Source organism: Pantherophis guttatus, chromosome 8 (assembly GCF_059756535.1).
Source record: "Pantherophis guttatus breed Tessera chromosome 8, ASM5975653v1, whole genome shotgun sequence".
Classification (NCBI taxonomy): Eukaryota; Metazoa; Chordata; class Lepidosauria; order Squamata; family Colubridae; genus Pantherophis; species Pantherophis guttatus.
In genome coordinates, this window is record NC_142070.1 from 10,314,581 (window position 1) to 10,327,500 (window position 12,920).

Genomic DNA, 12,920 nt, shown 5'->3' on the forward strand with positions numbered 1-12,920 from the left:
CAGAGAGTGGGTGGCATAGAAATAATAATAATAATAATAATAATAATAATAATAATAATAATAATAATAATAATAATAATAATAATAATAATAATAATAATGAGGAGGAGGAGGAGGAGGAGGAGGAGGAGGAGGAGAAGAAGAAGAAGAAGAAGAAGAAGAAGAAGAAGAAGAAGAAGAAGAAGAAGAAGAAGAAGAAGAAGAAGAAGAAGAAGAAGAAGAAGAAGAAGAAGAAGAAGAAGAAGAAGAAGAAGAAGAAGCGTCGCCCTCTCCTCTTGAGCCCCCGGACCCCGCCGCAGACCTCCCCTCCCTCTCCGTGGTCATCCTTGGGAGACATCCTACTCTGTCAATTTCCTACCCTCTCCCCCCTCCCCAAGTTCGGGCAACCCCCCACCCACCCACCCCCCAAAAAAACCCCACCTCTTTGCGCAAGGGGCTTCTCCCCCGTGTGCCCCAGGGCAGTTGTGGGAAGGAGTGGGACTCTTTGGGGAAGAAGGAGGGGGGGCAAAAGCTGGGAGACCTTGTCCAAGAGGGGCGCAACCCCCTCCCCAGCCTCCAGCAGCCGCCTGAGCGCCACCGTGGGCGAGAGAGGCAGGCAGGCGGGCGGACGGAGCCGCGGGCAGGAAAGCGTTAAAGGGGAGGCGGCGGCTCTGTCACGCGTCATTGGGCGAATTCGGGGCCGGCGACAAAACTGGGGAGCCCGGCCGGCCGGCAGGCAGTGCAACGGGCCCATCTGCCCACGTCCCGCGGCCTCCCCCCCCTTCCCCGTTCCCTCCCCGCCTGCCAGCTCCCGTGCGCCCAGCCGAGCCGAGCCGAGCCGAGCCGAGCCGCGCTCCCCACCGCCTCTTTCCCCGCGGCCATGGAGGAGCTCTGAAGGCCCGAGAGCTTTTCTCTCTCTCCCCCCTCCCCAAGAAAGAAAGAAAGAAAAAGAAAGAAAGAAAGAAAGAAAGAAAGAAAGAAAGAAAGAAAGAAAGAAAGAAAGAAAGAAAGAAATCGAGGACTTCTACGCCTCCCTCTCCTCTCTCTTCTTCTTTTTTTTTTTTTGACTACTTTCTGCTGGAGATTGAGACGTATTGATATTTTCTCTAAATATTTATATATATATATATATATATATATATACATATATATATTTCCCCCGCCGTCCCTTGCCTTTAGGATTATAATTCCGATCGTAATCCCGGTAAGTAAAGACGGTTTGCAGCCGCACTAGAGCAAAATAACCGTTCTGATTGTTTCTCCTTTCCCCTCTCGGTTCCCACCGCCCCTCAACCGCTCCTTTTCGCCCTATATTCTGGGCACCCCAACAGGAAGGAAGGAAGGAAGGAAGGAAGGAAAGAAAGAAAGAAAGAAGGAAGGAAGGGAAAGAGAAAGAAAGAAAGAAAGAAAAAGAAAGAAAGAAAGAAAGAAAGAAAGAAAGAAAGAAAGAAAGAAAGAAAGAAAGAAAGAAAAAACGGCTGGCGTATCAGAGAGAAAGATTCGTGGCCAGACAGATCCGTACAAAAGCCGGAGGGGGAAAAAAAGGGGGGGGGGTTTAAAAATGGATAAAACCCAGGAATGAATGACTTTGAATAGCCAGTTTAATTGTTGGTTTGAATTTTCCTCTTCTTTTTTCCTTTTTCTCTTCTGCCCGTCTTCTTTTTAAGCTTTAAAAAAAAAAAGGGGGGGGGGGTCCAGCAGCACCCAGGAAAAAAAGATTGCGGATGGTTGATCGGGTGTAGAGGAAGAAGGAAGGCTATTTGGAGGGGGGGGGGTGAGAGGGCGGCTTGAGGTCCTGGGAGATTTCAGAAACAGAAATTGGCAGGAGAAGACCAGAAGAGAGAGACAGAGTCAGTCTCTCTCTCTTTCTTTCTTTCTCTCTCTCTCTCTCTCCTCTCTCTCTCTCTTTCTCTCTTTCTTTTTCCTTCTCTCTCTCTTTCCTTCTCTCTCTCTCCTCTCTCTCTTTCTCTTTCCTTCTCTCTCTCTTTCCTTCTCTCTCTTTCTCTTTCCTTCTCTCTCTCTCCTCTCTCTCTTTCTCTTTCCTTCTCTTTTTCTCTTTCCTTCTCTCTCTTTCTCTTTTCTGCTCTCTCTCTCTTTCCTTCTCTCTCTCTCTCTTTCTTTTTCCTTCTCTCTTTCTCTTTCCTTCTTTCTCCTTCCTTCTCTCTCTCTTTCTCTTTCCTGCTCTCTCTCTTTCTCTTTCCTGCTCTCTCTCTTTCTCTTTTCTTCTCTCTCTTCTCTTTCTTCACTTCTCTCTCTCTCTTTCCTTCTCTCTCTCTCCTTCTCTCTCTCTTTCTCTTTCCTTCTCGCTCTTTCTCTTTCCTGCTCTCTCTTTCTCTTTCCTTCTCTCTCTTCTCTCTTCTCTTTCTTCACTTCTCTCTCTTCCTCTCTTCCTTTCCCTTTCAATCTCTCTCTTTGAGTTGCGCCCACCGCCTTCTCGGCTGAAGGATGACACCAACGGCATTCTTCGGTAGGATTATCCGGCACCCTTGGTTTCCCCCTCGGCTGCTGCCGCTCGCCGTTACGCGGCGACCTCCAGCGTCCTTCTTCTAAAGGGGGAAGCCAGGAGCCACGGAGGGTGTTGAGTTGTGCGTGTGAACGGGGCCTCGAGAGTGGCGCGGCGGGGATTCCTTCCTTCCCAAGCCCATCGCCGCTCGTTTAAAGCAGGCGGAAAGACGGCGATCTATTCCGTCGGTCCGTCGATTTATTTCCGACCGCTTGGTTTAGTTTCTTTTCGAGGGTAAATGAGATTCTTCCTCCGTTACCGCCAGCTAAAAGTTCCCCAAAAAGTCGCGGCGACTTTCCACTTTTGAAAGCTCCTATCTATTGTAACTCTATGGGGTGCCTTGCATCGGATGCGGCCGGTTGGTTTAATTTAATTTATTTTTTAAAAAATTGGGGGGGGGCATAGTATTCCCTTCCCCCAAATCTTCCCCGTTAACACGCCGGATTCGATAAAAGATAAGGAGATTTTAACCCATTTGGGGAACCATTTTCGTCTCAACAAATTGCCGGATTTTTTTTCTTCTCCTCCTTCTCCTTCTCCTTCTCCTCCTCCTCCTCCTTCTCCTTCTCCTTTTCCTTTTCCTTTTCCTTTTCCTCCTCCTCCTTCTCCTTCTCCTTCTCCTTCTCCTCCTCCTCCTTCTCCTCCTTCTCCTCCTCCTCATTCTTCTTCTTCTCCTCCTCCTTCTCCTTCTCCTCCTCCTTCTCCTCCTCCTTTTCCTTTTCCTTTTCCTTTTCCTTCTCCTCCTCCTTCTCCTTCTCCTCCTCCTCCTCCTTCTCCTTTTCCTTTTCCTTTTCCTTTTCCTTCTCCTCCTCCTCCTCCTCCTCCTCCTCCTCCTCCTTCTCCTTCTCCTCCTCCTCCTCCTTCTCCTTCTCCTTCTCCTTTTCCTTTTCCTTTTCCTTTTCCTTCTCCTCCTCCTTCTCCTCCTCCTTCTCCTTCTCCTCCTCCTCCTCCTCCTCCTTCTCCTTCTCCTTCTCCTTTTCCTTTTCCTTTTCCTTTTCCTTTTCCTTTTCCTTCTCCTCCTCCTCCTCCTTCTCCTTCTCCTTTTCCTTTTCCTTTTCCTTTTCCTTCTCCTCCTCCTCCTCCTCCTCCTCCTCCTCCTTCTTCTTTTGATGAATTGCCGGAGCTATTTGTCCTTTCCATCTCGCCGATTCGGGCTAGTAGCTTATAAAGGCTCAGCTGGCCCGATCCTGACGCGTTGCTTTAGCCAGGGAGGAAAAAAAAAAGGCGGAAGGTTCAAGATTTGACGGTTTAATAATCCGGAGTTTAAGAAAAGTTTCGCTTTTTTCGGCCGCTGCTCCCCGCGAAGCAAACCACGCTTGTCTGGAAGGGGGAGAGAAGCCGCTTCCACCCCACCCTTCTTTGCCCGGGATCGCAATGCAGGGAGAAAGCTGACTTTCTGGCGGCCCCTCCGGAGGAGCCCCGGGTCTTCCTCTTCCCACTTGGGTGGGCCTTGAGTGGGTGAGATTTACCAGCTGAGGTCCTGGGGAAAAAAAGGCCGCTTGCAATGGCTAATTAAATTTCCCTGCGCCGAGAGATTACCAGGGAGGGAGGACAGGAACGTGGGGGGGAGGGAGGTGAAATTAATGCAAGAAGTGGGGAAAAATGATTACAAGGATGAATCGGAGAGAATCGCTTATTTACTGTTCCGTTTGGCTGCTGCTAGATTATTATGGTTAATCTTCCGTTCGATTCACAGTCGACTCGATTCACTGGCAAAAATTTAACAGCTCAAGTCGTAAGGACCCAAGAGCTGTTAAGGTAACGTCTGAACACATAGGCAGTTCCTAGTAAGGTGGGGTTGTTGTTTTTTTTGGTTTGTTTTTTTGCAAAATCAGGATATCCAGGTCTGATAAGTTCGAAATTTCCATGTATCTAGGCAGCCCTTTGGGTATTGCTCCAAGGGCTCCTATTCCTATGGTACCACCGTTGATTTCTTCCTCCGTTGTCGCTCAACTTCAATTTGCAGATCGCGATATTTTGATATATTTTTTTCCCCTAGCTGTTTCTCTTCAATTCCTGCATCACCGGGTGTTTCAATATCGATGCACCAGACTGGTTTTTTTTTTTCCACAATAGTGATGTCAGGTGTGTTGTGGCCAGATGTCATTATTATTATTTATTTTATCCATTAAACATGAAACTCAGTCAACTGAACATTCAAGAATGCATCACAAATACCATTGACTGGTGCTAATGGTTGATACGGGTTGCTGCCAACGTCCTAGGTATCAACCAAGTACCTATTATTATTATTATTATTATTATTATTATTATTATTATTATTATTATTCACACAGTCAGCCAGATGTTCAGACTGTGTTTGGCATTTTTATCTACCTATCGAGTCCTTACCAAGGACCTGGGATAGGCAGATGTGGATGTTTGATGGGTATTATTATTATTATTATTATTATTATTATTATTATTATTATTATCATCATCATCATCATCACTATTATCACTATTATTATCATCATTATTATCATTATTATCATTATCATTATCATCATCATCATCATTATCATTACTGATGCCGCTGTTATTATTACTAAATTGATGGTTTCAAAAGACGGGTTTGAAACCAAGTTCTCGGCGCGATTAGGTTTCTCCGCGCCCGGTTCATTTCGCACTGAACTAAAGGTCCGCCGCGCGTTTTGTCCTGCCTGCATCCCGCGCAAAAGACGGAAACCGGGGATGCGCCCGCCTCCCATAAATAAGCGTGTCGTGGTAAGAAATAATTACCTCTGCTCGCTGCTTTTAATTAAAGTCTCCCAGGGAAACTGCTGGATTATGGTAATGAGCCGACATACGTTCCCTCTTGTCGGCTTCCGTGAAAGGTTAGCTGACATCAAATCAGCGACATTGACAAGGCGCTCGAAATCCATTTGTGCGCCCGACCCGTCCGTCACCAGCCCCACATGGGGCGGGGAAGGAAGGAAGGAAGGAAGGAAGGAAGGAAGGAAGGAAGGAAGGAAGGAAGGAAGGAAGGGAGAGATAAGAAGAGAGCGAGGGAGGGAGAAAGGTTAGGAAAGGAAAGGAAGGAAGGAAGGAGGGAGGGAGGGACGTTAGAAAGGGAAGGAAGGAAGGAAGGTTAGGTAGAGAGAGATAAGAAGAGAGTGAGTGAGGGAGAAAGGTTAGAAAAGGAAGGAGGGAGGGGGGAGGTTAGAAAGGGAAGGAAGGAGGAAGGAAGGAAAAAGGAAGGAAGGTTAGGAAGGAAGGAAGGAAGAAGGAAGGAAGAAGGAAGGAAGGAAGGAAGGTTAGGAAGAGAGATAAGAAGAAGAGAGGGAGGGAGGGAGAAAGGTTAGAAAAGGAAGGAGGGAGGGAGGTTAGGAAGGGAAGGAAGGAAGGAGGAAGGAAGGAAGGAAGGTTAGGAAGAGAGATAAGAAGAAGAGACTGAGGGAGGGGAAAAGGTTAGGAAAGGAAGGAGGTAGGTAGGTAGGTAGGTATGTTAGAAAGAGAAGGATAGGATAGGATAGGATAGGATAGGATAGGATAGGACGGACGACGGACAGGCCCGGGCGGGAGCAGAAGGGGGGGACCCTGGAGACTTCGCCAAGCGCAAAGCCCGGAACGAAGCGGCTGGAGCTGGAGGGGCGAAGGAGATTTTCCCCAGAAGTTCCGATGTGGCAATAGGGCAGATAGGACTGAAGGAAGCCATCCTTCTGCTCCGCCGCACCGAATTCCCCCCTCCCCCAAGCCAGAGAGAAGGGGGAAAACCCCACGGAGAGGCTTCCTTGGGCCCTCTTCGTCTCTTCCTTTCTTGGCTCCTGGCGCAACATTATTCAGAAAGCCTCGCTTTTCCTCCTTCGCTCCTTTCTGTGGTGTTGAATTTCTCCTTCTCCTTCTCCTTCTCCTCCTTCTCCTTCTCTTTCTCCTCCTTCTTCTGCTTCTCCTCCTCCTCCTCCTTCTCCTCCTTCTCCTCCTCCTTCTTCTGCTTCTCCTCCTCCTCCTCCTCCTTCTCCTTCTCCTCCTTCTCCTTCTCCTCATCCTCCTCCTTCTTCTCCTTCTCCTTCTCCTTCTCCTCCTTCTCCTCCTCCTCCTCCTTCTTCTCCTTCTCCTCCTCCTCCTCCTCCTCCTCCTCCTTCTCCTCCTCCTCCTCCTTCTCCTCCTTCTCCTTCTCCTCCTCCTTCTCCTCCTCCCCCTCCTCCTTCTCCTCCTCCTCCTCCTTCTCCTCCTTCTCCTTCTTCTGCTTCTCCTCCTCCTCCTTCTTCTGCTTCTCCTCCTCCTCCTCCTCCTTTTGCTTCTCCTTCTCCTTCTCCTTCTCCTCCTTCTCCTTCTCCTTCTCCTTCTCTTCCTCCTCCTCCTCCTTCTGATGGGCAATGCCCATTTGGGTGGCTCAACCGTTTCCGCTCTTCCCAATTTAGAAACCAAGCCTTTCCACCGAAGGTTTTTGAGAACGATCGGTTCGGATCTTGGGCTAAGCTGCCGTCGTTTGGCTGAGCCAAATGCCGGCTAAAGTTTTCCCTCCTAGGGGCGGCTCGAAGGAGAAGAAACGCTGCCGGGCCTTGCCCGGGAGAGAGGGAAAACAGCCTCCTCCGCGTCGGAGCGTGTTTTTTTCGGGGGGTGGGGGGCAGGAAGTTAGGAAAAAGTAGGTCGCAGGGCTTCTACCTTGCTCTCTCCACCGAGTTGGCGTCTCCTTTCCAGGAAGGTTTTAAGTTAACTTATTAATTAATTAATTAATTAATTAATTCATTCATTCATTCATTTTATTTTTTTTAATTTGCTTTATATGCCGCCCTTCTCCGGAGATTCAGGGCGGCTTACAATGCGTTAAGCAACAGCCTTCATACTTTTGTATATTTATACAAAGTCATCTTATTGCCCCCACAATCTGGGTCCTCAATTTACCTACCTTAGAAAGGCTGGAAGGCTGAGTCAACCTTGAGCCTGGGGAGATCCGAACTTACAGTAATTGCAGACAGCTGGATGTTAATCACAATGCTATCAGTCTGCTGAGCCACCAGGCTGCTATTGAATTCAGGGCACTGAATTCAGGTGGTCTGCAGGTTTGTTTGTTTGTTTGTTTGTTTGTTTTTATTAAATTTATCTACCGCCCTACTCCCGAAGGACTCAGGGTGGTGAACAGGCACAAAATAAAATACATAGATACAAAAGTTAGAAACATAATTAAAACCAGATTAAATAATTTAAAAGGTTCCTTTTGGGGAAGGGTCCCTAAAAGCCTGGGAGGGGGGGTCTGTCCATCCCTGGGACCACCGAGGGTCGTTTCAGAGCCGGTTCCGTGACCACAGTCCTCTTCTTCCAGCCATGGACGAAAGCGGGGTACCCCGGAGCATCTGGGATGGAGACGCCAAAGCCGTCCAGCAATGCCTGACCGACATTTTCACCAGCGTCTACACCACCTGCGACATCCCGGAGAACGCCATCTTCGGCCCCTGCGTGCTCAGCCACACCTCGCTCTACGACAGCATCGCTTTTGTCGCGCTCAAGTCCACGGACAAGAGGACCGTCCCTTATATATTCCGGGTAAGGGGGAGGCAGGCAAAGTCGGTGGAGTGGGAGGGGGGGCGGCGGCACAAAGAGAAGCCAAATCCTCGCCGGCCCGGAAAGCTCTTGAGTTACGCAGGGCTGAAATATCGAGGCGGAATCGATTCCTTTTCCGTGGCCAACAAAACGGCCCTGTGGTCAGAAACGCAGCCTTTGGCCGCGTTGGTGGGAGGCTATCCCGGGAAGTCTCGCCTGCAAGGGCCGGCCCTGCTTTTTTTTCTCCGCTGAATCGGTTCGGCGAGCGGGCAGGAAGCAACCACAGGTCAAGTGAAGAAGGTAGGAAAGCCATTCAGACGACCAAGCGAAGCATTTCGTTGACTCTCGTCTGCTCTGAGAACCTAGCCCCTTTGCTTTGGTTCCGAATGGAATGGAATGGAATGGAATGGATGGAATGAAATGAAATTAGGGAAGAATGAAATTAGGATAGGATAGGATAGGATAGGTTAGAATAGAATAGAATAGAATAGAATAGAATAGAATAGAATAGAATAGAATAGAATAGAATAGAATAGAATAGAATAGAATAGAATCAGAGTAGAGTAGAGTGTAGAATGGAATGGAATGGAATGGAATGGAATGGAATGGAATGGAATGGAATGGATGGAATGAAATGAAATTAGGATAGAATGGAATGGAATGGAATGGATGGAATGAAATGAAATTAGGGAAGAATGAAATTAGGATAGAATAGAATAGAATGGAATGGAATGGAATGGATGGAATGAAATTAGGGAAGAATGAAATTAGGATAGGATAGGATAGGATAGGATAGGATAGGATAGGATAGGATAGGATAGGATCAGAGTAGAGTAGAGTAGAGTGTAGAATAGAATGGAATGGAATGGAATGGAATGGAATGGAATGGATGGAATGAAATGAAATTAGGATAGGATAGAATAGAATGGAATGGATGGAATGAAATGAAATTAGGGAAGAATGAAATTAGGATAGGATAGGATAGGATAGGATAGGATAGGATAGGATAGGATAGGATAGGATAGGATAGGATAGGATAGGATAGGATAGAATAGAATAGAATAGAATAGAATTTTTTATTGGCCAAGTGTGATTGGACACACAAGGAATTTGTCTTCGGTGCATAAGCTCTCAGTGTACATAAAAAGATACATTCGTCAAGAATCATAAAATACAACACTGAATGATAGTCACAGGGTACAAATAAGCTAGCAAATCATACTAGGAAACAATCAATGGGTGATGTGACGTGGTGAGAACGCAGCAAACAGGTTCATTCGGTACCCTGCTGCTAAGCTTCCGAAGCAGACGCGTTGTCGGAATTGCCCGCTTGCCCGAAAAAAAGAGAAAGGGCCAGAGAAAAGGGAAGCCTCGTGTTTTAACTCCTTTTGCGCTTAAAGCGCAAAAGCGCCCACGGAACAAAACGCAAGAAGGAGAGCAGGAGATGCTTTAGTGGCTGTTCCAGCTCTTTCCCCACCCACCCACCCAAAAAAACCTCCCCAGCCTTTGTCCCTCTGCAGGGTTTAGAAACTGGGGGAGTGGGGGAGAGGGAGAGAAACAGGCCGGGTCTCGCTGCTTTCAGCTCCAGATGCCACCCGCCATCGCATCCATTCCGGAGGCTTTGGAAATCCGGTGGCGCTTGGTTTCTTCTCGGCTGTTTGCTTCTTGCTCGCCCGCTGCTGACCCGTCCAGTCGGCCCGAAAAAACGTGCAAGTGTGAAGCCGGGTGTCGCGGGGTTCTTAGGTCGCCCTCAAACCGGGACTAGTTTTCTGGGGGGGGGCCCAAATGAACTCGCCTCCCCGGCTCTTGCTGCCTTTTTAAGGTCCCCCCCCCCCCGTCCCCAAACGCTGGCCTTCCCCCTTCTTCTTTGCTCCGGAGAATCGATCCGGCAGCTCAGCGTAAGGTTTGTGAGGGCGGGGCGGGGACGAGGCCCACCGTCCCAGTTAATTGAACTGAATAAAAAAGCAGGTTTCTTTCCCCCATTTTTAAAATTTAAATTTACTGGAACTTTGAGTTTCTCGAGAAAGAAAGAAAGTATTCCACAAATTAGAAGAAACGAAAAGCTGATATAATTTGCTTACAAGAAGTACATATTAAAAAACAACCCCAATACTTATTGACACGACCAAAACTTGGGAAAACTTTTTTTTTTTAATTTGATTTATATGCCGCCCTTCTCCGGAGACTCAGGGCGGCTTACAATGCGTTAAGCAATAGCCTTCATACTTTTGTATATACCTGCTTAGTAGGGCTTTCGGGCCCCCCCTAAGTGGTGTTCTTTTTTTATACAAACTTACTTACTTACTTACTTATTTATTTATTTATTTATTTATTTATTTATTTATTTATTTATTTATTTATTTATTTATTTATTTATTTATTTATTTATTTATTTATTTATTTATAATTTGATTTATATGCCGCCCTTCTCCGGGGATTCAGGGCGGCTTACAATACCTTAAGCAATAGCCTTCATACTTTTGTATATTTATACAAAGTTAGCTTATTGCCCCCACAAACTGGGTCCTCAATTTACCTACCTTAGAAAGGATGGAAGGCTGAGTCAACCTTGAGCCTGGCAAGATTCGAACTTACTTTAATTGCAGACAGCTGGTGTTAAATTACAGTGCCTTGTCTGCAGAGCTATCCAGGCTCCTAAACCTTTTTATCCCTATCGCAAAGTAAAAAAAGAGGAGTCGTATTAGATTTTTTTTTTTTAAATTTGATTTATATGCCGCCCTTCTCCGGAGACTCAGGGCGGCTTACAATGCGTTAAGCAATAGCCTTCATACTTTTGTATATTTTTATACAAAGTCAGCTTATTGCCCCCACAAACTGGGTCCTCATTTAACCTACCTTAGAAAGGATGGAAGGCTGAGTCAACCTTGAGCCTTGGAGAGATTCGAACCAGCAGTAAATTGCAGGCAGCTGTGTTAATAACAGGGTGCTTTAAACCACTGTAGTACCAAGGCTCTTTGCAATAGTGGCGGAACAAAAAATATTCAGACTTAGAAGGTAGAATTTTGATGGTTGAAATAATTGATAAAGGATTTCTAGATTCTTAACAAGGCTGCGCTAAATATCTCAAAGAGTCGTTGGGAAGCTCCAAGGACCGGGAAGGAAAGACTGAAAACTGCTCCAAGCCACAAGCGATTCTGAATTAAGACACCTGGGCTTTTCCGGTCAATTTATTTTAGGAGAGAGAGAGGTGGGGGGGGGGCTTCTCTCGGACCCTCTGCGTTGATCTTCCTTGGCTTGGCTCAGTTCCTCTCCTGTCCCAGGATCTCTCCACCATCCCGTATAGATCTCCTCCGCTGGAACGTGCCACCATCCCACCGAAAAAACGGGGTGGGTGGGTTTCAAACGCTTCCTTAGGGGAGCCTGACGAAACAATCCCATTGGACCCCCTCACCCCCAGACTCGGCAGAGCTGTAGCCCTGTCACTTTGGGGTTCAGTGGATCAGGCTAGTCCGGCTGCTCAAAACACAGCCAGGGTTACAATCCCGATAAAGCAGAAATGTAGCCCTTGTTGCCTTCCTTTCTTTATTACTCCCACCCCCAACCGTCTCCCTCCTGGATGTCCAGGCTGGGTGGACATTCAGTAGTTGGGCAAGTCGGTTTCTCTACTCTAGGGGGTCTCCAACCTGGATAGCTCAACAGACTAAGCACTGTAATTTAACACCAGCTGTCTGCAATTAAAGTAAGATCGAATCTTGCCAGGCTCAAGGTTGACTCAGCCTTCCATCCTTTCTAAGGGAGGTAAATTGAAGACCTAGTTTGTGGGGGCAATAAGCTGAGTTTGTATAAATATACAAAAGTATGAAGGCTATTGCTTAACGCATTGTAAGCCGCCCTGAGTCTCTGGAGAAGGGCGGCATATAAATCAAATTATAAGTAAGTAAGTAAGTAAGTAAGTAAGTAAGTAAGTAAGTAAGTTTGTATAAAAAAGAACACCAGTTAGGGGGGCCCGAAAGCCCTACTAAGCAGGTATATACAAAAGTATGAAGGCTATTGCTTAGCGCATTGTAAGCTGCCCTGAGTCTCTGGAGAAGGGCGGCATATAAATCAAATTAAAAAAAAAAAAACTTCAAGACTTGTGGACTTCAACTCCCAGAGTTCCTCAGCCAACAAAGCTGTCAAAGTTGGCAACTGTCAAGTTGCCAAGGTTGGAGACCCCTGATCTAGAACCCAATTCCAAGCATGATTTACTCAGGAGTAAATTATACCCTTTCCGAATCATTCCCTCGCACAGGACTGCCGCTGTATGACTATTTATCCAGAAACAAGTCCCGTTCAATTCAATGGGGATGACACCCCAGAAATAGGCGTAAATCAAACTTCCCCAAGCAGGGACAAATGTGGTACGAGCCTGGGTAGGTTTCAATTTCTGGCTGGGTTCACTAACGCGGTGGTTTTAGCACGTGTGAGCAAGCCCTGCTTTAAGGATAAATTTGTGGTGGTACCCCGTAGCACGCGGGGCAACCCTAAAATCCTCTTGCACACGTTCAACCCCCGAGTCCGTTTCCATCAGGAATGTAGGAGTCTGCAGTCTGCATATGTGCAGGAATTTTCCTATCTTGGATGGCAAACCTCAGATAAGGAAGGTTACTTGCAGGTAGGCGCCAGGAAATGGCATTAGAAGATAAGAACCCAACTCTGTAAATAAGAGGAACAGGAGGAGAGGAAGTGGGATGTGTGTTAGATTTTAATTAGAGCTAAATATTAGAAGTGCTTAAGCAAAGCAGTAATGATTAACCTATGATTTAAGTTACCTGGAAGATTCTGTGAGCCAATGATATTTTTTTTTTTCTAATTTGATTTATATGCCGCCCTTCTCCGGAGACTCAGGGCAGCTTACAATGCGCTAAGCAATAGCCTTCATTCTTTTGTATATTTATACAAAGTCAGCTTATTGCCCCCACAAACTGGGTCCTCAATTTACCTACCTTAGAAA

General features: G+C 46.8%; 1 protein-coding gene across 1 annotated transcript in view; it reads left to right on the top strand.

Annotated features, from left to right (window-relative positions):
- The first annotated feature begins 732 nt into the window (after positions 1–732).
- PRDM8 (PR/SET domain 8) overlaps positions 733–12,920 on the top strand; it is a 20,706-nt gene continuing 8,518 nt past the window's right edge. Inside the window, exons 1-2 of the mRNA XM_060687003.2 lie at positions 733–1,183; positions 7,749–7,969. Of these exons, the coding sequence (XP_060542986.2) occupies positions 7,751–7,969 (219 nt within the window). The 5' untranslated portion in view covers positions 733–1,183; positions 7,749–7,750. The remainder of the gene's footprint in view (positions 1,184–7,748; positions 7,970–12,920) is intronic.